Source organism: Cutaneotrichosporon oleaginosum (genome assembly GCF_008065305.1).
Source record: "Cutaneotrichosporon oleaginosum strain ATCC 20508 chromosome Unknown ATCC20508_contig05, whole genome shotgun sequence".
Taxonomy (NCBI): Eukaryota; Fungi; Basidiomycota; class Tremellomycetes; order Trichosporonales; family Trichosporonaceae; genus Cutaneotrichosporon; species Cutaneotrichosporon oleaginosum.
The window spans coordinates 1,674,885-1,697,362 of record NW_027072174.1 but is presented as its reverse complement, the minus strand read 5'-3'; the positions used below and the strand labels follow the sequence as shown (position 1 = coordinate 1,697,362).

At 62.5% G+C, this 22,478-nt stretch overlaps 10 protein-coding genes across 10 annotated transcripts; 5 read left to right on the top strand and 5 right to left on the bottom strand.

The window, feature by feature from the left end:
* Positions 1-107: 107 nt before the first annotated feature.
* On the top strand, positions 108-1,428 carry COLE_06203 (uncharacterized protein; the record flags this gene model as incomplete). Its single annotated transcript, XM_018425534.1, has 3 exons — positions 108-308; positions 372-656; positions 706-1,428. 3 exons carry the CDS (start codon positions 108-110, stop codon positions 1,426-1,428), a joined length of 1,209 nt encoding a protein of 402 aa, XP_018276654.1.
* Positions 1,429-1,623: 195 nt separating this feature from the next.
* Positions 1,624-3,313, top strand: COLE_06202 (uncharacterized protein; the record flags this gene model as incomplete). Its single annotated transcript, XM_018419659.2, has 2 exons — positions 1,624-2,179; positions 2,211-3,313. 2 exons carry the CDS (start codon positions 1,624-1,626, stop codon positions 3,311-3,313), a joined length of 1,659 nt encoding a protein of 552 aa, XP_018276655.1.
* A 298-nt stretch (positions 3,314-3,611) lies between these two features.
* COLE_06201 (uncharacterized protein) lies at positions 3,612-5,335 on the bottom strand (the record flags this gene model as incomplete). Its single annotated transcript, XM_018426212.2, has 7 exons — positions 3,612-4,435; positions 4,491-4,622; positions 4,656-4,772; positions 4,810-4,831; positions 4,868-4,927; positions 4,966-5,261; positions 5,293-5,335. The coding sequence occupies 7 exons, from the start codon at positions 5,333-5,335 to the stop codon at positions 3,612-3,614; spliced, it is 1,494 nt and encodes a 497-aa protein (XP_018276656.1).
* Positions 5,336-6,000: 665 nt separating this feature from the next.
* Positions 6,001-7,438, bottom strand: COLE_06200 (uncharacterized protein; the record flags this gene model as incomplete). Its single annotated transcript, XM_018421504.2, has 5 exons — positions 6,001-6,435; positions 6,487-6,968; positions 7,072-7,145; positions 7,186-7,287; positions 7,347-7,438. 5 exons carry the CDS (start codon positions 7,436-7,438, stop codon positions 6,001-6,003), a joined length of 1,185 nt encoding a protein of 394 aa, XP_018276657.1.
* Positions 7,439-8,141: 703 nt separating this feature from the next.
* On the bottom strand, positions 8,142-8,940 carry COLE_06199 (uncharacterized protein; the record flags this gene model as incomplete). The annotated part of the gene is made up of 2 exons (XM_018420490.1): positions 8,142-8,688; positions 8,738-8,940. 2 exons carry the CDS (start codon positions 8,938-8,940, stop codon positions 8,142-8,144), a joined length of 750 nt encoding a protein of 249 aa, XP_018276658.1.
* Positions 8,941-12,395: 3,455 nt separating this feature from the next.
* On the top strand, positions 12,396-14,275 carry COLE_06198 (uncharacterized protein; the record flags this gene model as incomplete). The annotated part of the gene is made up of 4 exons (XM_018426902.2): positions 12,396-12,473; positions 12,529-12,837; positions 12,940-13,829; positions 13,870-14,275. 4 exons carry the CDS (start codon positions 12,396-12,398, stop codon positions 14,273-14,275), a joined length of 1,683 nt encoding a protein of 560 aa, XP_018276659.1.
* Positions 14,276-15,161: 886 nt separating this feature from the next.
* COLE_06197 (uncharacterized protein) lies at positions 15,162-16,746 on the top strand (the record flags this gene model as incomplete). The annotated part of the gene is made up of 2 exons (XM_018424022.2): positions 15,162-15,347; positions 15,538-16,746. 2 exons carry the CDS (start codon positions 15,162-15,164, stop codon positions 16,744-16,746), a joined length of 1,395 nt encoding a protein of 464 aa, XP_018276660.1.
* A 938-nt stretch (positions 16,747-17,684) lies between these two features.
* COLE_06196 (uncharacterized protein) lies at positions 17,685-18,911 on the bottom strand (the record flags this gene model as incomplete). The annotated part of the gene is made up of 2 exons (XM_018421505.2): positions 17,685-18,851; positions 18,900-18,911. The coding sequence occupies 2 exons, from the start codon at positions 18,909-18,911 to the stop codon at positions 17,685-17,687; spliced, it is 1,179 nt and encodes a 392-aa protein (XP_018276661.2).
* Positions 18,912-19,462: 551 nt separating this feature from the next.
* On the top strand, positions 19,463-21,193 carry COLE_06195 (uncharacterized protein; the record flags this gene model as incomplete). Its single annotated transcript, XM_018424023.2, has 4 exons — positions 19,463-19,520; positions 19,565-19,652; positions 19,691-19,907; positions 19,958-21,193. 4 exons carry the CDS (start codon positions 19,463-19,465, stop codon positions 21,191-21,193), a joined length of 1,599 nt encoding a protein of 532 aa, XP_018276662.1.
* Positions 21,194-21,363: 170 nt separating this feature from the next.
* On the bottom strand, positions 21,364-22,246 carry COLE_06194 (uncharacterized protein; the record flags this gene model as incomplete). The annotated part of the gene is made up of 4 exons (XM_018426903.2): positions 21,364-21,388; positions 21,444-21,973; positions 22,005-22,126; positions 22,177-22,246. The coding sequence occupies 4 exons, from the start codon at positions 22,244-22,246 to the stop codon at positions 21,364-21,366; spliced, it is 747 nt and encodes a 248-aa protein (XP_018276663.1).
* Positions 22,247-22,478: the final 232 nt, after the last annotated feature.

The following is a 22,478-nucleotide window of genomic DNA, read 5'->3' as shown; positions in this document are numbered from 1 at the left end:
GAGGTTCAACAACCTGGCCACCTGGAACCACACATCCGCTTCCGTGCATGCCTTGCACTCCTCTCTCTCCCGCTCAATTATTCCCTTTGCTAAATTGCTCTAGCGTCATGCCAGGCCTCCCACAGCCAGGCATGCCGGGCTTCGCGCCCGCGCTCGTGGCCGCTGTCGCCTCTTCCCCCATGCTCCGTGGCTGGCCCGTCGACGGCACGCTCACCGCCGTCCTCCTCCTCGCCCTCATGGCTCGACGTGGAGGCGTAATCCTAGACGCAGTGGGAAGCACGGCAAAGGTCGCAAAAGTGGTCGGCGCAGTACGTATTTGGTGAGAGGAGAGCAGCGGCGGGACACCATTGCCGAGCGGTCACTGATGGCAGCTCACCGCTTCCGTGTTCGGCCTCGAAACACGTTTCATGCGTCTCTCACATAGCAGCGTCGCCGCCGACGCGGCACTTGGCCCCCCATCAGCCGCTGACCCTGCTTCGGAACCCAAACCTCGCCCCCCTGCTGCCCGCGCCGTTGTGATCACCGGACTCGAAGATGCACCGCCGCCGGTGCTCGTTCAACTGCGGGGCGACTTCGCCTCGGCTGAACGCAGTCGGAACGCCCCGCTCATTGTGTGGGTGCGCGACGAGGAGCGCGACGAAGCTCCGGGGTGGCTCGTACGTCTTTCCCCTCACTTCTTGCCGTGTCGGCCTCTTCTGACACCAGATCGACATCTTTGCCTGCTCCGCACTCATCTACGCTGACGAGCTCGTCGCGCCTCCTCCTGGATTGGGCGTGACAGCTCTCATTCCTCCAGAGTATATCCTGGACCTTCGTTCCCTCCTCCTCCTCACGCACATTCACCCACCACTGGAAAGTCACATCAATAACCTCCTCACCGCCCTCTCTCTCCACCCAACGCTCGAAGCACGGCTGACTTCTCGTGCATCTGCGTGCTTCAACACGCTCATCAAAGGGCAGCGGATCCTTGCCGGCCCCTTCGAGCTGCCAGAAGGCTGGCTCGAGCATCTTCGCGCCTGGCGCGCCGATAAGTGGGCCGAGGCTGAGTACGATGCTGGCGCTGGGTCGTCTCTCCCAGCCTCTGCTCTACATTCGCGCACACTGGCGAACAAGGGCGGATACGGCGGTGGGCCTGGCGGAGTCGACACCTGGGGCCAGAGGGCAGGGGAAACGCCGACGCCGGCGAGCATGTTAGGCCCCGGTGCAACAGACTGGTACTGCGACCCCGACAATGTAGAGGGCGCGTTTGAGCTTGCCATTCGCCATCGCGTGCACGTCCGTCGACCTGGAGAGGCAACCCTCTTTGCCCTCAATGGCAGTGCGCAGGAGCGCGTCCAGTACGCTCGGCAGACGGAAGCGAAGGGGAAGGCGCGGCAGCGTCGTAAGGAAATCGACGCCGCGCTTGTGCGGCTCCTCCAAGAGGTCTAGGATGGGTAGAAGGGTGATCAAGCGTCTGCGAGGATCGTGCTTCCCAAAGTGGACGAGCACCGGTAACCGAGCGGCGCTGGCTCCTGAACGATCCGAGGCCGAGGACGTAAGGACTGTGCGGGGGGCGTGCAAGGGAGATGGGAGGCGGAGAGCGAGGCGAGCAAACGGAGCACAGTGCGCAAAGGTGAGATGTAGATGGAGACTGGCGGAGGCCAAGGTGAGGCGAGCATGTCGCCGACCAGAGCACAGACCTCATCTTCGGCAACCTTCCTCCTTTCTCAACTCTCGTTCTTTGTCACTTGCCAACTCTTCCACTCCTTCAATCCTTTCTACTCTGCTCTCGCTCATCTCTACCCACACACGTCCCCTCCCCGTCCTGTTCTCTCTCTCCTCGCCTCCTCGTCCTCATTCCCGCTCAGCATGCCGTTCACCCCGACACGCCCAAGTCGGAAAGGAAGTGTGACGGGTTTTCGCAGCCAGTCGTCCCGCCCATGCACACCCAGTGACACGCGGCGCGGCGGTGTGACAGAAGACATCTTCACCGTTCCCCAAATCGGCCGTCTCGCGCGCCCACGCAACGGCTCGCTCGCGTCCAAGGTGTTGGGAGCGCTGTCTCTCACACGTCGCGAGACGCCTCGCCCAGCGATCAGCGCTCCCATCGCAAACGTCGACTCACCGATTCGCTACGAGGGACCAACCGTCGACCTCAAGCGCCCCCACACCTCCATGGCCGAGGACCCGAACGATTCCGGTGTGTTGAACCTTGGTCCCGCTGACGCAAGGGCATGACCTGCGGCGCAGCCACTCGCGTTTGCTCGGACTGTGGACGAACGAGGATACCAATCGCGCGCCTCGCATTCTCGACGCGGACGACTGGCCCAACAGCCCTACCTCGGTAGCTCACTCCCTCGACATTTCACTCACCCCGCCTCCTTCACCGTTGCGCAACACGGTCCGCGCGCGTCACAACTCAATGTCAGCAGCGCACACGCTGTCGATCAACTTCTTCCCTTCGCGTCAGAACAGCGCCGACTCCGTACTAAGTGTTCCAACCCTTCCTCCACTCTCACCCGCGGCGAACGAAGGAGCGTCCATCACGCCTTCAGCTGCCAACTCGCTCAGCTCGGCCGCCTCTAATCACTTCCGGATCAAGCGCAAGCCCGTACCGCGCTTCGATGAGCCTGACGGCCTCGCCTCGTGCACTACTCTGCCCGAGAGAATTGGTGGTGCAAAGACGCTCACCCGTGCCGAACGTCACAAAAGCCTCGACACCCGCGACCTCCCGGATCGCACGAGCCGGACCGAGTTTCAGATCGAGTTAGGCCGCCTGTTTGATCAGCTGTACGACGAGTGTCGCGCTGGCGCGTCCACAGATGCCGTACGCCGTCCACCGGTGGACAATTTGCACCGACGCTCGCGCTCTGACTACCCCGAGGCATGCTCGTCGTCTACCCTCCGTCTCCAGCCGCGGCGTCTCTCCCGTATACTGTGCGAATCAGACCTCGACAACAGGTCGTTTCCTGCGACTGAGCCGCGTGCTCGCTTGGCTGAGACTAACCCTTTCTTCGGCGGGGGCCGTGACTTCGGGGCGTCTCGCTCGACAGTTAATCTCCTCGCCGCATCAGACGGAACACCAAAGCCTTCTAGTCACGTACCCCGCGCCTCCGGCAATGAGGGGCGCTACGAGGTAGGCCGGCGTGATCGGCCAAAGCTGACAGTAGACTACACCTTCCAGCAGCTCCGCGTCGATCCATCGCTACGCGTGAGCCAGCGTGAGTCACCACTTTGCGGCGGCGGGTACTCACTCGAGAGCGAGACGTCGCACTGGAACGTGCACCTCGTTTACCTCAACGGACATGTTCCGTGGCTCAAACGCACGGGGTAGGTGACGGCGCCGGACGTCTCTAACGCCTGAGAAATTCATTATAATACCTCAACACCTCACCCGCTTCATGTACAACCTACTTCTGCCCAGCATTCTCTTCCAACTCCGACTCCTCCCCTCGCTCCGTCGCATGTTGTATCTTACAGGCACCACCTACATTGTACCAGGCAGCCATGGCCCAACGCTCTATAAAATGTACATGATGAACGAGGTGTGCGGTCTATGCGGAATAAACATGTTGCGGAAATTGGAGCCTGATCAATGGAGATGCGCAGTAGATCACAAGATTGTGAGGCCGTCAAGTCGCGGACTCCTTGACAAGGACGGCCTCCTCAGCGGCGTGGACCGCAACACGGGCCCAGTGCTGGAGGACACCGCGGCCGCGCTCGTGCACAGCGAACTTGGCCGGGTCTCGCACTACAATGACGGCATGGGCGTTGGCGACTCCCGGGAACCACGCAAGGTGGCGCGTCGGCTCGAGCTGGTTAAGCCAGTAGACCATGCGGTGTTGGCTGTCGGAGAGGAGAGCCTTGATCGTGGGCTCAGGGTACGCCGGCGAATCAGGCTCGTCCTCCGGCGGCGAAGGCGCGGTGTCGGCGGCATCAGCGGCCTCCATGAGGTCCTGCTCGAGCGAACGCTCGACGGCACGGATAGCGGCGCGGAGGGCGTCGATGCTGAGTCCGTGGGGGGAGGGAATGGGGGATGCCCCAGACTCGGGACTGATGTCGCTGTAGGAGCGTGCAAGACGCTGCAGACGCAGACGGGAGCGGCGGGTGTCGAGGCTGAAGCGGCAGAAGACGAACAGCGCAAGGATGGGGAAGACGATGGGGAAGAGCGCCAGGATCATCCACGAGTACGGCCAGCGGAAGCGGAGCGTCGGCGGCAGGCTGCCGAGGTGGAAGCGTACTTTGCGCTTGCGCGGCGCACCGCCGTGCGGGAAGCGCCAGTGCGAGACGATGCCCGCGTCGTCCGCGTCGACGTCGAGTCCGCGCTCGGTCCACTGCACGAAGGGGTCTGTGGAAGCGATCGCCGCGCTGGGGAACGGCACCGTGTTGTCGTTGATGGTGTTGGCGTACACGTGAACTTGGTCGAAGCGGGCAAGGGCTTGGTGCCAGACGTGCTCTACTATCAGCACCTGGTGGGTGGCGCTCAAGGAAGCGGCAAGGGCAGTGCTCACTCGGATCGGCCATGACCTCCAGCAGCGGACGCGGATCCATCTCCGAATACGTGTCGACGAGGTGCATCTGCTCGCCTGAGCGGCTCAGAAGGCGTGCTCCGAGCCAGAACACGACGTTGGAGAGCAGCGTGTCTGATGTCAAATTACACAGATGTCAAAGCCCACTGTAACGAGCCACGCCAAGATGAGGGGTAGCGATAGTCGTGAACGACACGGGGATGTGCTTGTCAAAGAACGAGGGCGTGCGCGCCTCGAGCAGGCCGACGAGGTAGCGCGCGACCACTGTGTCAGCGGCACCACGAAGACTTCCGGGACTCACTACCGCCCAGCGAGTACCCGAGCTGGCATGAGCAAATCTCTCCACCGTCTGAACTCACAATACTGATGTGTGTGACGCGGCGACCACCGTGCTCGATCTCAGCGATGTGCTCGTCCACCTAGTTTCAGTTCATCGCTTCACGGAGGTGGATCCCACCTCCCAAGCAACACGGCTCGCGCACACGTCCACCCCATCATACGTCAGCATGGCAGTCATGCCTTCCGCGACGACGACCACGAGGTCCGGGCGCATGCGGAGGTTGAGCCGGTCGACCATCGTGTCGCCGCTGTCGCTGGAACACACCGAGGAGGTGTGAAGCGGCGTGGTCTCGGCGCCGGTGACATCGCCGTCGGGCGTCCCAGGCGTCCCATGCGTGCCGGTGCTGGAGGGGGTGTGGGCGTGCCACGCAGCCTCGAGCTCGGCTTTGGCTTGGGCGAGATGGAAAGGGTGGCCTGGGGTTATTGGAAGAGAGGTCTTACTCACCCCACAGACCGTGGATGAGGAGGAAGAGGTGGACGTCGGGCATGCTGCGAAGAGGTGGGTCAGAATCTAGCTGTGCTCGCAGAGTCGTCAGAGAAGTGAGAGAGATGAGAGTTGCGAAAGATATGCGAGAGCGAGTTGAGTGAATGGAGTGCGTGGATGAACGCGCTGAGCATGATCTGCCTCACCAGGGGGATAGGACGCAAGGAGGAGGATGTGCGTGTGACGGGTGCGAGTGAGAAGCTGTGTGGCGTGGCCTCGTGGCGGGGTGGCGGCGTTGTGTCGATAAGAGGAGCTCTCGTCAAGCCACCTCCGGTCAACAAGCGCGTGTTCCCACACCCACACTAAAGCCTCACCTCCAACACAACCGCGTACACTGGGCGCAGGCGTCGTGCAACGTCAACCGGATAGACAAGAACACAGGACGGTGTTGCCGACGTCGATATCACCCATGCCCAATCGTCCAGCGCAGTCAGCTGGAGTCTCTCTTCAACTTCCTCCCCCTGGTCCTCGATAGTCCCCACTCTAAACTCGCCCTCGACACCCGCACGACCCACACCCTCCCATCCACCCGCTCCCCGCTGCTGGGCCTACACATTCGCATCTCGTTTGAATTCATCTTCAGATGTGTGCGAGGTAAGTAGGAAAAACATGCTGCTGTGAGCAGTACAGCTATAGGCTTCTTCTCCCATGCGTCACCAGTGTCCGCAATTAAGCCTTGGCCTCGGCGGCGGCCTTCTTAGCCTTCTTCTTGGGCGCGCGGAGGGGCGCGGCCACAAGCGCCTTGAGCTCCTCGTCCTTGATCGACTTGGATGACTTGACCTTGTCGGCCGAGTACCACGCAGGGACGGGGGAGAGCAGCAAGGGGCCGGCGGGCATGAGGGCGAGGGTGAAGAAGAACTGGGCGACGACGGTGCCGGCAGCGGTCTGGGTGACCTCGTATGGCTTGAGGAGGCCGTGCGAGACAGCCTCCTGCACGCCCATGCGGGCGCGCTTCTCGTCGTCGAGAGCGCGGAGCGTGAAGGGGAAGGCGCCGGCCTTCTTCTGGATCTCGGAGAAGGTGGTGCGCGACGTCTTCATCTTGAGCTGGTAGTTGATGTCGTTGGCGCGCTTGTACACCGACGTGCGGGCGTCCTCGGGGCGGGCCTGGGATGTCAGCTCGGTGGAGATGGATTTGCCCCGCGGCGGTTGGCTTACCTTGGGGTCGGTGCCGGAGACAACAAGGACGTCAACACCGTACACCTCACCCTCCTCGAAGGTGCACGACTCGTGCTCGCGCTTGAGCTCGGGCGTGGGGTTGAGAAGGATGCGCTTCTTGCCGTCGGTGACGTTCTTCTCGTGGTTGCACGAGAGCATGCCCTGGACGGGGAGGGTCTCGTACTCCTTAGCCACCTTGGTAACGACCTCGGTGACGTCCCAGTTCTTGGCGCCAGCCTTGAGGGTGCGCATAGCAGCCTGAGCGGCATCGTACGCGGCCGCAACGACGTCGGCCGCGGCGCCCTCGACCTTGGAGCCGATCACAATCGACTCGGCGTGCACAACGGCGTAGCCGTCAATGTGGACACCGAGCTGGACCTTGACGACGTCACCGTCCTTGAGCGTGTACTCGGGGTCAGAGGGGAGGGGCGAGACGTGCGAGACGACATTGTTGACCGAGATACAGGTGGGGAACGCCGAACCTGCGAGTCAGCCATCCGCCATACCTCGGATCCGATGGCAAGGAGCACATGCTGATGCCAGAGCGCGACTTTGCACTGGCGGCAAGCGCAGCTCGACACTCACCCTTGGTGACCTTGACACCAGCCTTGGCCTTGTTGTAGAGGGACGCGACCGACTCGGCGATGTGCTTGTCGCCGCTAGACGTCAGCTTTCCGCACCTCCCATTGTTCGACGCACGAGATGCAGAGCTCAAGGACCTTCTTGCCGGCAGTGATCTCCGGGACAAACTTCTTGAGGACGGCAGCAAGAGCCTGGCCAGCGGTGGTGTACTTGGTGATGCTGGCGTTAGAACACAGTCCTGTGGTAGCTGGTCGAGGCTAGAGGGCCGTGGGACGCACATGTCGTTGGTGAGGCCCTTCTCCTCCTCCTTGGGCACCTCGGCGACGGGGGCGGGCTTCTTGAGGTCGATCTCGGGGGCGGGGGCGGCCATTTTGGGACAGGAGTCGGGGGTGGGAGGGTGAGAGAGGGAGCGGAGAGAGATGCAAGAAGATGGCAGAACGTTTCAGTTGGCCGCGAGAGAGAGTGGTCTTGTGCAGCCAAGCGTTGAAGGTCCTCTTACTGTAATTTGATCCCGCCAAACCCGGGGCTCCAGCAATGTCATTGATGTGTCACGTGGCACAAATGTGGCACTTGTGCGAGAGACGGATACTCGGCGGCGCCTCCCATAACTTGAGAAGTACTAGGGATAAAAAGTGAGTTCTGTGTGCCAATGTGCAGCCTCTTTACGTCCTGGTGGTCATCATCGGTCAATGTGCATTCCGGCGTGGGATTGCAGGAACGGTTAACCTCGCATTACGACCACCACGTCATTCGGAAAGTCGTCTGTGCCTCGTCTGGTCGGAAGGCAACAAGTCGACCATTAACGACGCGGACAATCCGACGACGCATGCAAGCGTTTGCCATAAACATTAAAGAACTAATGCAGTCGCTGACGCAGGCCACCGTGGGCGCACGCACACGGCTGACGGCAAGAGTATGGCCACACGGACGAGGAGGGCGCAAGCCGCCCCACCCAAGTCCAATGAAACTCCTGCAAAAAAATCCTGATTACTCCTATTCATTCAGTGATAGAAGATTGTGTGAGATACTTTTGCCGCAGCCCCTGCTGCGCAATGCTACAATATGCTGTGAATCTAGTTCTTGGGGGCAAGGTTGCCGACGGGGATGGTGAAGAACGAGGTGTCGTTGGTGAGGAGACCAGCGACTGCGACGTACATGGCGCCGAGGCCGCCCACGACACCAAAGCCACCACCGACCTTGACGAGCGTGCCGTTACCAGTCATGTCCGCTGCGGCGAGGATGAAGAACGTGAGGGCGATATCGGCGAAGACGAAGACGAGAGCGACGGAGGAGCGGAGAAGACAGATCGTGAGGAACGTAGTCACCAACCCCCACATGACGAGGTACAGCCCGATGGCCTGCATGAGCTCGTCCCGGTCGGGGTAGGCGGCCTTGACGCCGAACCAGGGGATCTGGATGGCAGCCCAGGACATCCAGAACGCGCCGTATCCCGTGAACGCGCAGGTGCCGAACGAGTTGCCGCACGCCCACTCGAGGACGCCACAGATGATCTGGCACAGGCCACCGTAGAAAAGCGCAACGCCGACGAGCACGTTGGGCGTGTGGATGTCGCGAGCAGACAGGTTGTACAGGGAGAGAAGGACCGTGGTGCCGCCGAAACTGGGGTCAGGATCGAGCGAACAATGCGCAATGTGGCGCGGCAGCTCACGACATGAGACCCAGAGGGGCGGGGTTGGCAAACTTGCGGTGGAAGACGGGGAACGCGGGCTGCGAGGTGTCCATGGGGTGGCCGCCGGGCGTGATGAAGCGGGACACACCGCCGCCGCCCTGGAAGTTGGGGGTCGGGGCCGCGACGATGGGCGCCGCCTCGTTCTTGACGTCCTCGTTGGAGTGGCGGGTAGACTGGGACATGGTGAGATAGAAAGAAAGAGATGGGCTGCAACTTGCTGGCGAAGAGCTAGTTTTTATGCTCTCGCGCAAGCAATGTCTTGGCCTCGGGACGCTCGCGTCTCGGCCCCAGCGACGGGCGCCGAGCCCCGTACGCACATCTCGCGCTCGCACCCAGAGCCCCGCGCCGCTCGGCGCCCCACAGGCAGAGGCGTGGAGCGCTGTTGGGTTTAGTCGGCCAACGTGGCCAGCGCGGGCTGGACAAGCGAGACGAGAGACGAGCACAGGGATGCGTTGCAAGCTTGAAAGCTTGCTCACAGCCGCGCGGCGAATTACGCCAACATACCACCGGCCGGCACGATCGGTACGAGGAGGATGAGCGCATGTTGGCCAGGACGCAGGACATGTGGGAGGCAGGTGCCGCTATCGCCGCACTATGTCCGCACATAATGGGCACATGTCTAACCTATCCGCTCAATCGGGCACTAGGCACTGCTCGATATCTCCTGTGCGAGAGGTGAGGCGGTCAGGGGTGTGGAAATACTGCCCGGGGCGGATAATGAGAACAGACTCTGTGTTCGGAGAGCCATTGGATATCGCCTCCGCAGACCGGGCCGCGATTGAAACGCACTTTGCCGAGCTGCGCTCCTATTTGGATCGCCGTCGGGGTGGAAGCCCGAAGGCCTCGCCATGGCTGCGGTGCACGAGCGAGGGGCTCACTCCGGTGACTGTGTTAGCGGAGGTCGGATGCGGGGGGCTAATTGCGGAGTGGAGGCGGTGGAGCGGGCGCCGTGGGGTCGAGCGCGCGAGCGCTCGATATGGCAATGATGGCTGACATGAGGTGGGGGAGGTGGCGGGTGGTGGGTGTTCTGAAGATGGCTATGTGATCTGATCGTTTCAAGTGGGAGATGTACTCGTTGAGGCGGAGAATGTGGCATGCTGGCAGTCAAGCGCAGAGAGAGCAGAGTGAAAGACAGCGCCAGCGATGGCTCTAGCAAGCCGGCCCCTCTTCAGCACATTGCGTTCCGCAAACGCCCATCCACCCACAACTAGTATGAATCTCCATGCGACCGTCATCTCACCTCCCGATAATCGAGACGCGAGACGAGGCCCAAATCCAAACATAGCACAATCGAAACGCGGCCACGCTCCGCCAGGCACCTCTCACCACATGGCGCTGCACATGCCATGATAAAGGCTAAAATTGGCCGACCAAGATATTGGGGCGACTGCGTGCGTGCTCTACGTGTGCGTAGCTGCGTTGATGCGTCCCGCCAAGCTGCACGATTGAGGCTACGTCTTCTCGGGTGAGCGCTCAGCCCCACAGTAATTGATCGAGCTGGACTGCGTGGTTGGCCGACCCCACACCGCAGTCGTCTGTTATTGAGCCCCACGCCCATGCCCCACGCCCCATGGCAACCCCAGCGCTCGTGGCCGACGGTGAGCTCTGTTGCGCGCTGACGTTGCTGCGAATCTTGCGGGGCGACTCAGTGCGGGGTGAGTGTCGGGGTACGGGGGAAGAGCAATGGGATGCGGAGGTGGCGGCAGTCTGGGCCAGGCAGAGGGTACGAGGGATGCGGCGCCCTCCCTTGGCATTGCACTTGGCACCGTTTCGCAGTGTTGTCAAAATTGCCTCCTCTTCGTTTTACAGTGCCCGACAGTTGATTTAGCGAAACGTCGTAGGGACGTGCGGACTTTGCGACCACTCGCTAGATCATGGACTGTGGCGTATCTGTCGTGCGTTGCAAGATCCGGTCGGATATCCGGTGCAGCGAGGTGCGGCAGAAGTGCGGCAGTGGCCACGGGAGAACCACGCACAGGGCACGTGCGTCGCAGGTGGCAATCCGCCTGCCAAGCCGTGCGTGCACCTGGCGCTCCTGATGCTTGCTCTGATGCAAGCCAAAATCAGGCGCGAGCACAGGAGTGAGGGAGATGACGGCGCTGGGTCGGAAGGGTGAGGCTGCTTGTGCCCATGTGTCCTCGTGACTTGAGGCAGCCTGCAGCCTGCTATCCGCATCCGCAATGTTCACGTTATGGTACGGCTTCCTGGCCTCCCGGATCCGTGCGCTCACGTGAATCGAACAATTGGACCGTGTGCGCTGTGGACTTGCACCCAAAAAACGCGGCATAGCTACAGTTTCGTCAAGTTTCCGTTGCGTGTTCTAAGTTTTCGGTGAGCATTGAAACGCCTCCTGGAGTAACAAGTCGGCGCTGAAGCGCTCGCGCGACGCGAATTGGCCAGGAGTGGAGTGCAGCCTGTGCCCCCGGGCGCGGAAAGCCATCCCGCTGCCGCAGTGAGGCGCCGTAAAGTTCGGAGACGAGTCGTGCCATATCTGCCATCTTGCGACTGCATTGGTGTCGTGCATGACTTGTACCCATTGAGCGGACTCGATCTCCCACAATGCCACAGCATCAACTGCCACTTGGATCTTGACCCAGAGGAATTGAGGTCTGAGACAGTCTGGACAACGGCGACAGTGGCGGACTGAATGAGATTGAATTGAGGGCGCCGCCGCGCCGCAGCAAAAAGCCAGCTCGCTTCCCCTCCCCGCATTGCATCGATGCCTGCCTCTGCTACAATCCCGTGGGGCGTTAATCAAGGCGAGTAGAGGAGTGCGTAGATGACTGTGACCGAACAGGAGCAACGAGGGGAGCTGCGAGGTGAGCTTATGAGCATGGAGAGGGGGGGAGGGCAGAGGAGAAAGCGGGAGATCAACAGGATGCCGAGGCCTGAATGGACCCGTTACAAGTCATGTTACGTTGCGTCGGGAAGGACGGAGAGTGGACAGTTGCCAGAGTTGCACAAGCGAGAGAGAGAGAGAGAGAGAGAGAGAGAGAGTCGGGAGGATGGAGAGGATGAGGAGAGAAATCGGGGCCGATGAAGACTTCGGGCAGGGATTGCAGGGAATGCAGGGCGACCCGGCGCGCCACAACGCCACGCTCAAGGGATCGAATTTCATGAGGCGCGCTCCAGTGGGGTGTTGGGTACAACACTGAATGCATCATGGTCGTTGCTGACACGCGCGAAAGAACATGCACATGCAGGTCGAGGGGTGCTGGCGAATGCACTGCAAGGTGTTGGTGGGAACGCGTCCTGGGGTCAGGAGGGATGGAAGGTTGGAGGACAGCAGAGTGGGCGCCGGATGTTGTGAACCCTATCTTTTGAAAGTGATCGAGTATAATATCCTTCCATTACGGCATTGCGCTTGTAGTCACCATCCCATCTCTTTCTCTCTTTCTTGCATCTCTCTCATTGCATCTGTCAGCGCGACTCCCTCGCCGCCGTTCTACCCGCTGGCCAACTCCGCCGCCGCTCGGTAGCGTCCTTGTCCGGTGTGACGCGCTCCATCGCGCTCACATCCGCGATCGCCTGCGCCGAGCCCTCCTCCTCCTCCTCTCCCCCCCCCCTCTTCCATTTACGCCCCACCATCAACGCATCATCAACTCGCTGCCCCTCCCTCCTCACTCTTTCTCTCACCATGCCCACTGCCACAGCAAATGCCTGGCAGCCGCCACCACCACTCAAGGCGGGCCCCTCGCGAATGTCTCCATGGTTGGTGAGTCACGGTTGTTTGTCTCAAGGGCAGCACGCGCGCCATACCTGACACACAGACTCCGCACGACACGCTATCACCATCAGAAACTGGTTCAACCTATTCCGCGAGCGTGCACTCAGTGTCTGCGAGCGTGCATTCTGGCCTCAGCTCGGGACGCAATCTCAGCACCATCTTTACACGACGCGGCTCCCTCCCCGGTGTGCGGTCAGCCAAGAGCGTGCGGTCGTTACAGAGCAGTTCGGGGTTCGAAGATGACCTCGAAATGTTACCGCTTCCTCGTGCGAGCAGGAAACGTCTCGTGCCAGAACACCACGAGGCGCGAACGGACCGCCGGAAAGCGGAAGCCGCAGTGGCCAAATGGAGGGTGGGTCGACATGCCGCGCGCCTCTGCTGCATGCCAAGGCGGATAGGGCATGGGTGCACTGCACTTGAGGAACAGTTGGAAAGACCGTGGGGCTGACGGCAGAAATGGATTGTCGAACAACCACAACAAGCCACCACCATCACCGACGGGCCGATCGCGAGTACAAGCTCGAGCGTCCTCTTCCGCGCCGACCGGCAGTCGGGAGAAACGGCCTCCAACACCAACACTCCTCCGTCCACCCTCGGGCGCAGCGGAAGAGACTTGTCAGCTCGTGGCTCCTTGTCCATCGCTGGCCCAAGCTCGAGCGGATTCATCCCCTGGAATGCAGAGGCCTCCGAAACATCCCACCCCGCGAGTCTGAACAAAGCCCTGGTGCCCGGTGCGCTCGACATCTACACCACGGACTCCGTGCGAGCCCTACGCGACGTTGAACTGGCGGTCGACCCCTCCTTCTTTGAGAACGCGGCGCCGTTAAGAGTCAAGCGATTGTCAACTCATCCACGAGTATCGCCCAATATGGAGAATCCCTTCGCCGCCATCGACACCCTGCTATCACGCCGCCGCATCCGCCCACTCGTTATCGAGCTCGTTCAAGCGTTGGGCGGATACATTGACGCCGTGTGGTGTACGACTTATCCCGATCGTCCCTGTCCGTGGGCCGGCGTGCCCGTTGCTCGGCGAGCATCGGTCGCCGGCGCTCTCGAGTCCAAGTCGTGGAAGAGCTGGACGATCACCGCTGTACAAGAGGGCAAGCGACAGGGCTTTTTGCCCTCGCCACCGACGCTGGCGGATGTCGAGTTTTACGAGCGCGAGATTCGCCATGGGCTGCGAGATGTCGACGAAGCTGTTAATCGCCGCAAAGATCTCGGTTGGGCGTTTGGCGAGACTGTTGTGAAAGGCGGTTACGGAGACATTGCGCCCAGCAATGTCATGACGGATGGCCAGGCGGGCAACATCCCTCGTCTCTTGAACGATCTGGAGGAGGCACTATGGTGAGTGACAGAGTGACATGGAAAGCAGAGCTAACAGCAGGGGCGATGCTCTCCCGGCGCCCTCAGATCTTGCTTTTGAGCACGACTCTAGCTTTGACCCCTTCTCGGTGTACCGTGAAGGCGATGAGCTGATTGGCGTCGGCGCGTCGTCAAACGAGGCGCGCGACGCCGCGCTGCGGGAGCTATTTGGAGAGTACTACGCTGCACCGCTGTCGCCGGAGCGCGAGGTACCTGGCCTGAGCTCGTCTCCGAGGAGCCGATTTGACGAGTCGCCGCGCACGCCTGCCGACGCTGCGGTCCCTGCCATGCCAGGCATGCCGCCGCTCGACTTTTCAAGACTGGGTGTGCTGCAAGAGATGAGCAGGGAGGAGCAGCTTGAGCTCGGGCGCCGGCGCCACCAGGAGTATTTGGAGCGGAAGAAGGGGGAGGGGCTCAAGGCCGACTGAGCGCTGAGGCGCGGGCAAGTTGTGAGGTTTTCACGGCGGAATCTGTAGAAGGCCGCTCGAGAGACTGTGTACTGCTGGGGCACATGTTTGTATAAGATCAGTGTGACGACGCGACGTGACGCGAGGGCATTGCTCCACCTCACGCGTGAGTGCGTGCACGAGTGCGAGCAGGGGGAGTATACTAACGCGCGGGGGGCTGGCGGGGCGGGGGGGCTTCGTGTGTATTAGTCACGCGTGCGCATAGTGCTTGATAACAACGCATTGCATTGCAAGCGGGACGTCGCGCGAGAAGACGCTGGACGCTAGCGGTAGAGTATTGTACATTCCACGGTGTGACGAAGTGCGAGACGGAGTGTTTGTAATGCGCCAGAGCGAGCGAGCGGATGGCGTGAGCAGTGACGTCTGGTGGGGAGCGCGGCGGGTAGAGCGGGTAAAGCTCACGCTCGCTTGGTGGCAAACTTGGCTTGGTAAGAATTTTCCGGGAGGGGCACTGTTGATCCGCCCCGCGTTCTCCCGCTGTGCTCGTCGACCTGTACGCGGGGAATGCGCGGAGCTGGGGGCAGACGCCGAGGACTCGAGGACTCGAGGACACAAGCACGGCGCGCGGCAGGAGGACCGAGGAATTCGGGTGCCGCACATGGCCGGTGGGCTGAGTGATAGGGGGCAGTGGGTAGCAATTGCGTGCTGTGTTTAGTTTGTCATGTTGAAATTTGGTCACCGCCGCCACTCGTCTCGAGTATAAGAGCGCGTCTTGCATCATGCATCGGTTACTCTTCGTCCCAGCCCCTCTCTCTACCTCTCTTTCTCCATTACATCTAGCATCCGCTAGCCCTCTTTGTCCGGTTCAACCCCGATCAAACCAACCCCCACCCCTCCCCTATCCAAAATGACCATCTACACCAACGGCGAGTCGAACGGCAACGCCGCCCCCGCGCCCCACGTCCACGAGGCGTACCACTTTAACACGCGCGTCATCCACGCCGGCTCCGAGGCCAACGAGGAGACCGGCGCCGTCATCCCCCCCATCTCCCTCGCCACGACCTACAAGCAGACTGCGGTCGGCGTGCACAAGGTGAGTAGGAGCAGAGAATTCCCGGCATCGGCCGGCAGGCACCGGCGGAGAGCCGAGTGGCGCAGGCTTTTCGCCCCCGAGGCTTGCGGCTTGAATGTGATGCCAAGTCTCCATGGCCTCAAGTGATGAGGCCATCAGGCCGTGAGGCAATGCCGAAAAATCAAAATGTGTAAATGCTGACTCTTTCCAGGGCTTCGAGTACACGCGCTCCAACAACCCCAACCGCCTGGCATTTGAGGCGCTCATTGCCTCGCTCGAGCTCCCCGAGCCCGGAGATGTGCACGCCACGACGTCGCAGCTGGCGCAGGACCTGCCGCCCGCTCTGGCATTCTCGTCCGGCTCGGCGGTCACCCAGGCCATCGTGTCCAGCCTCGTCAAGCAGAACGGGCACATCATCTCGGTCGGCGACGTCTACGGCGGCACCTACCGCTACTTCACCAAGGTGGCGGTCAACTCTGGCATCGAGACGTCGTTCGTGCACATCTCAATGAACGAGGCGGCGTCCTCGATCGAGGCGCACGCCGTCGAGGTCGAGAAGCAGCTCGAGGCCGCGTTCCGCCCCGAGACGCAGCTCGTCTGGATCGAGACCCCCACCAACCCCACCCTCTCCGTCATCGACGTCGAGACCGTCGCGCGCGTCGCCCACGCCCACGGCGCCATCGTCGTCGTCGACAACACCTTCATGTCCTCGTACTACCAGCAGCCGCTGCGCTTGGGCGCCGACATTGTCGTCCACTCGGTCACAAAGTACCTGAACGGGCACAGCGACGTCATCATGGGTGTGCTCGTCGCGCCCAACCCCGAGATCATGGACAAGCTGCGCTTCTACCAGAACGCGGGCGGCGCCGTGCCGGGGCAGTTTGACTCGTGGCTCGCGCAGCGCGGCGCCAAGACGCTCCACCTCCGCATGCAGACGCACGGCGCGAACGCGCTCGAAATCGCCCGCTGGCTCGAGCGCCAAGACTGGGTCCGCGAAGTCCTCTACCCCGGCCTCGAGGGCGCCGCGCGCACCCCCATCCGCCACCTCGCGTGGAAGCAGCTGTCGCCTGTCGCGCGCGAGAAAATCGAGTCCCAAGGCATGGACAAGGACTCGGGCTTCCCGTACGGCGGCATGGTCTCGTTCCGGCTCGACGCGGCCAAGCTCTCCGCGGCGGAGAAGGCGACCGTGTCCTCCAACTTCCTCTCCGCGCTCAAGGTGTTCACGCTCGCCGAGTCGCTCGGCGGCGTCGAGTCCCTCGCGGAGCTGCCGTCGTTGATGACGCACGCGAGCGTCAGCGCAGAGGACCGCGCCATCCTCGGCATCGACGACGAACTCATCCGCCTCTCCGTCGGCATCGAGGACGTGCGCGACCTCGAGCGCGACCTCGTCCAGGCTGCCAAGGCCGCTTCCCGCGCGTAGATTGCATATTCATGACATTGGCATCATTGTAGATTTATAACATGCATTGGTTCGTAATCAGCGCGAGCGAGGGAGCGAGTACTGCGAGCGCAGCGAGCAAGTGGAGCGTGGAGAGGTAGCGAGGAAGCGAGTGCTGCGAGCGCTGCGAGCGAGTGGAGTGAGGAAGAACAGCGAGCGAGAGTCGAGCATGCAGAAGCAGCGAGCGAGTCTCCGAAGGCGCAGCGAGTTGCGGAGGCCAGCAGCGCACACGACGTATCGGCATAACCACACACCCATGCCATGGCGGAGTACGACTCCACCTGCGTGGAACCGCAAACTGCAGATGAGATGAAGCGAACTCTGTGCGGTATGCTGTGGGGCGTGGGGCGTGGGGCGTCGGGCGTCGGGATGGCCCGGTATGTGCCGATGTCACGGCCCCCTTACCCCATGTCCAGCTGTGGATGTGACGGCCATACGCGACTGACGCGGGTCACACATGGAGGATGGGCTGCAGAATCCAGGAGGCCAGGCGGGTCAGACAGTAGCAGGCAGCAGGCAACAGGCAGGACAGGCAGCAGGCAGGACAGGCAGCAGGCAGGCCAGGCAGGCCAGACGTGCATTCCGCGATTTCGGAAGAGGTGGAACGTTGAGAGGACATTCGGAGGGCGGCGATCTGCAGTCGCCGATGAGGGTGATTAGAGCTCACGTGCGGACGACGAGCTGTTGAGCGTTGTCCGTGGTCCGTTGTTCTCTATCTCCACCTCTTCGACTTCTCCTGTATACCAGTGCGCGGTAACCAGCGGCCAGGCCACACACTCTGTTTACACCCATGCACCGATGACTTCAGCACTCCAACATCACCTGCTCCTCGCCGCCTCCCCCTTCCTCCTCCTCCTCACCACTCTCCTCACACCTCTCCCTCTTCGTTCCCCCCTCTACTTTATCCCTGTGCATTTAATCTAAGGCACAACATGGTATGGCTTGGGGCGCTTGAAGTGGCCGATCTCCACCGGCACGTCAAAGGTCGCCGACGAACGGTAGCGACGGACGTACTTGATCGCGTGCTCCTCGATGCGGTCAGGCTCAATCATAAGCTCGCCCCACGACTTGACCGGCTCGCCGTCGACGGCGGGCACAGACTCGTCCTTGAACTCTGGCGCCCAGCCGGCGGGGTACGCCGAGATGTCGGGGCGGTTCAGCTTCTCCACACCCGCGTCGTTGATGTAGTAGCGCTCGAGCTCGTCGGGGCTCAGCACGGGCCACCAGATGGCGCGGTTAATGATGTTGGAGAAGATCTGCGCGATTGGCTTGGGCACAGCCGGCAGCGACGTTTCGGGCTTGAGCGTAAGCTCGGAGATGAGCGCCGCGATAGAGCTGTACGTGTGCATTTCGGGGCCGGGGAGGGAGAAGGTGCTGGCCACCGAGGTGACGGGTGCGTCGAGCATGACCTTGAGCGCCTCGGCGACATCGTGGACGTGGACCGGCAGGATCTGGGTGTTGCCGTTGTTGAGCTTGCCGAGAATGGGCCAGGTCGCGAGGGCGTTGAGCAGCCAGTCCTCACCGCCAAACATGCGGCCGGGGCGGACGATCGTGGCGTTGGGGAACGCGTCGCGCACTGCCCGCTCGCCGGCGTACTTGGTCCTGTAGAACTCGGAGGTGGAGCGGGGGTTGGCGTTGAGGTGCGAGACGTGGATGAACTGGTCGACGCCCGACTCGGCAGCGATCTGCGCAATCGTAGCGGCCGTGGTCACGTTCACGTCATTGTACGAGTAGTTGCGCGTCTCCCAGTCCCGCCCGACGAGGTTGTACACCGTGTCCGAGTGACGGAGGCACTCGTGGATCTGGTCCGGCTTGCGCGCGTCCCACTCGAGGGGCACGACCTGACCGAGATCGCCGGCCACCTTGAGGTGGCGCTTGGCGTCCTCATCACGGTAAGGGACGATGACCTGGGTGCCGTCCTTTGCGAGCTTTGAGACGAGGTAGCGGCCGAGGAAGGAGGTTGCGCCGAAGACGGTGACAGTGTGGCCGGAGAGGGAGGCGCGGCCACCGATGGGCGAGCCCACGCGCGTGATGGGCACAGCCTTGTTCGTCTTGGGCTGGTTAAGGACCGTGAGGTCGTGCGTTGACTGAGGTCAGCGGTGCTCGCGAGGTGCGGAGTCGGAGCAGAGACCCACCCGGATGGCCATGCGCGGGCCGACCGAGGCCGCGACCTTTGACCGGAGTGCGGGAGCTGCAGGAAAGCGTCAGCATGCATGGCTAAAGGGCGAGGGGGGTGCGCCAAGGTCCAAGGAAAGCTCACCGAAACGGGCGGACACCATGGTGGCCTCTGTCGCCTGTTTGTGATGGTTGGAGTGACGGAGGTCGCGGAGTGATTTGAGCTCGCGATGGTTGGCCCGTCGTTGTGCGCCGGCGTAGGCAGTGGAGGGAGGCGCTGGGCGGGGGGGACTCTACGGTGGGCCCTGCGCCTGGAGAATTCGGAGCGACCAGTGTGGCACTCGTGGCATCAACCTCACGCCAGGTGGAATTGATCCCGTCTGTTGCCCCGCACTGCTCATTGATGGACACGCGGCCGACGCCATCGGCAACGACCACTCGTGCCAGCTCGAGATCCATCGCCAAGCCTTGACTGGCAACAACTTGTACCTCTACTCTCTCTCTCTCTCTCTTCTTCCAACACCACACACTGGGCCACGCAGGCCACAGTCTCCCCCCTCTCACCACAATACCCCCCCTCCCCATGCTCGCATCATCCTCGTCGCCGTGGACGCGTCGCTCCGCCGTCCAGGCGCTAGTCGGTGCGTCGGCCGAAATCCGAATTTCGAGAGCAACTGACACGCAGACCAGGCATGCGATCCGACGCTCATGTCGTCCAACGACGTCGTGAATCTCGAGCTCGCCGAGGCCGTTAACAAGAAGAAGGCCAACTCGTAAGCTGGGGCTCCCCGGAGCTGTTCTCACGTTTCAGTGCGCGGGAAGCAACGCAGGCCCTTCTAGTGTACATCAACTCGCGCAACCCGAATCAGTCGCTCATCGCCCTCAACGTGCTCGATCACCTCGTCAAGAACTGTGGATACCCGATCCATCTGCAGATCAGCACCAAAGAGTTCCTGAATGAGCTCGTGCGCCGCTTCCCCGAGCGCCCGCCCATGGTCGTGGGGCGCGTCATGGCGCGCATCCTCGAGGTAAGGCTTGCGTCTCGAGCCGGAGGCAGTGAGATAGAGCTGACGCCCAGCTCATTCACGAATGGAAGAACACGATCTGTGTGGCGTCAAAATACAAGGACGACCTGGTGCACATCCGTGACATGCACCGGCTGCTCAGCTACAAGGGGTACCGGTTCAAACCATTTGACGCGGCGCGGGCGCTGGCGACGCGGAACCCGAACGAGGACCTCAAGAGTCCCGAGGAGCTCGAGGAGGAGGACCGCAATGCGAAGCAGGCCAAGCTGCAGGAGCTGATCCGACGAGCGACGCCGCGCGACCTCGCCGCGGCGCAGGAGCTCATGAAGCAGCTGGCCGGCGCCGAGCCCGACAAGGCGGTCGACTACGAGAAGCAGACGGTGTCCGAGCTCGAGAAGGTGCAGAGCAAGGCGATCCTGCTCAACGACATGCTGGACAATGCGAAGGAGGGCGAAAAGGTCGGCATCGAAGGCGACGTGTACGACCAAGTGGCGTCGGCGTGCCGCGGCGCGCGGCCACGGATCCAAAAGTGGATCGAGAACGACACGGGCGAGCACGAGGGTCTGATGGACCGTCTGCTCATGTGCAACGACCTTATCAATGCCGCGCTCGACCGCTTCGAGGCGGCCAAGCGCGGCGATTGGGCCGCGGCACAGACTATCGCGCAGCAGTCCAACCCGGCCAACAAGGCCAACGACCTCATCTCGTTCGACGGCTTCGCCGACGACGCCGACACTGGTGGCGTGTCGCTCCCATCTGGCGGCGAGGCCGCGCCGTCGTCGAGCAACCCCGGTTTCACGGCCGGCGGGTTGCCGCTGGACCTCTTCGCCCCATCCCCATCGCAGTCGCCTGCGCCTGCCGCCGGCCCGTCGCAGCCGCACCGAACAAATCCCATGGACCTGTTCAACATGTCGGCGCCGTCGCCGCCGCAGTACCAGCAGCAGCAGTTTGGCGGTATGGGTATGGGCGCGGGCATGGGTGGCATGGGCGGGCTCCAGCAGCAGCCGCAGCAGTGGGGCCAGCAGTCGGGTACCGGGTACGGAGGGCAGCAGTGGGGCCAGTCTCAGCCCCAGCAGCAGCAGCAGCAGTGGGCGCAGCAGACGCAGCAGCCGTGGGGTCAGGCTCAGCAGTCGGCCGGCTCGTCGTCGGCGCTTACGCCCAACGCGACGGGATATTCTGTGCCGCAAGCGACGAACGGGGCGTCGTCTCCGCGCCCCGCACAGCAGCAGCAGCCGCAGCAGGCGAAGAAGAACGACGCGTTCGCCGACCTCGTGGACCTGATGGGCTAGGGCTGAGCTAGGGATAGATGCATGCATGGCATAGACTATGGGAGACTATGGGAGATTTAGGATGGCAAGCAACTGCTGTGCCGGCGGGGTGGGCGAGGCGTCGAGCGCAGAGCGCAATCCCTGCGCCCGCTCTTTCGAGAGGAGGGACCAGTGCGGGCTCGGCCCGGGCCTTACCCAGTCAAAGTCTTGCACGCGCTCATGCATGCTCCCCGGCGCAGCGGAATAGGCGCCGAACCGCACGCCGACGCACCGCTCCACGACGGGCATGGACGCGGTGTGCAGCAGCAGCGCGCAGTCGGCGCTGTCGTGCAGCCGGAACTGTTGGGCGCCGAGGGCCACGGCGCACTCGTGCATGTCGGACAGCATGGCCGAGCCGGCCATGATGGGCGCGAGGAGGACGCAGCGGCGCATGTCGCGCGCGTGCAGCGACGTCAGACCGGGCGAGGCGCGCAGGTCGACGACGCAGTCGGCCAAGTCGGAGAGCGTGAGCGTGTAGCTCCCGACGCCGGCGTAGTCGGATGGCGTGAGGGTGCGGTTGCGGTGGGCCGAGAGGGTGTATGTTGTCGCTGGGGGGGTGGGGGTGGGGGTGGGGGTGGGGGCGGAGGAGGGAGGGACCGGCGACGCAGGCGACGCAGGCGAAGCGGAGTGGGCCCGCGACGATGAAGCGGAGGCGGGGGCAGAGGCAGAGGCGCCCGTCGGCGGGGCGCGCTTGAATGCGAAGCGCGACTTGGGCTTATCTGCCCGCGAAGCGGCAAGCTTGGTTTCGAGATCGCGTACTTGCTTCTGTCAGCGATAGAGGGGCGGGGCGCACAGTATCATAGCTCCGCTGGTCGTACGACGGGAGGGTGGGGCGGGCGGCTGCGAGCGCGGCGCGGAGGGCGGCGAGCTTGGGCGCTGCGTCTGGGGCGTTGTGGGATAGTGCGTCGGCCGTGTCTGGTGTGAGCTGCGCGGGGTGGGGAGAGGGGAGAAGGGAGGAGATGTACCTGCTTTCAAGCGTTGGAAAGTCGCGTAGAATGCTGCTGCGTCTGATGTGCTCGCCATGATTGTTGACATTGAAGCGTTCGAGATGGACGTGGATGAAGAAAGCCGAGTGGGGCAGGTGGAGGTGGAGGTGGAGGTGGAGGTGATGGACGGAAATTGGATTCCGTGGCTCCCGATGTGTGGGTGAGAGATGAGGACTGAGACGACTCGTACGCTAGCTATGATGGCTCCCACGCCCAACAACCACGCCCACGCCCACGCCCACACCCACGCCGAAAGCCCACGCCGAAAGCCCGCTTCTGCT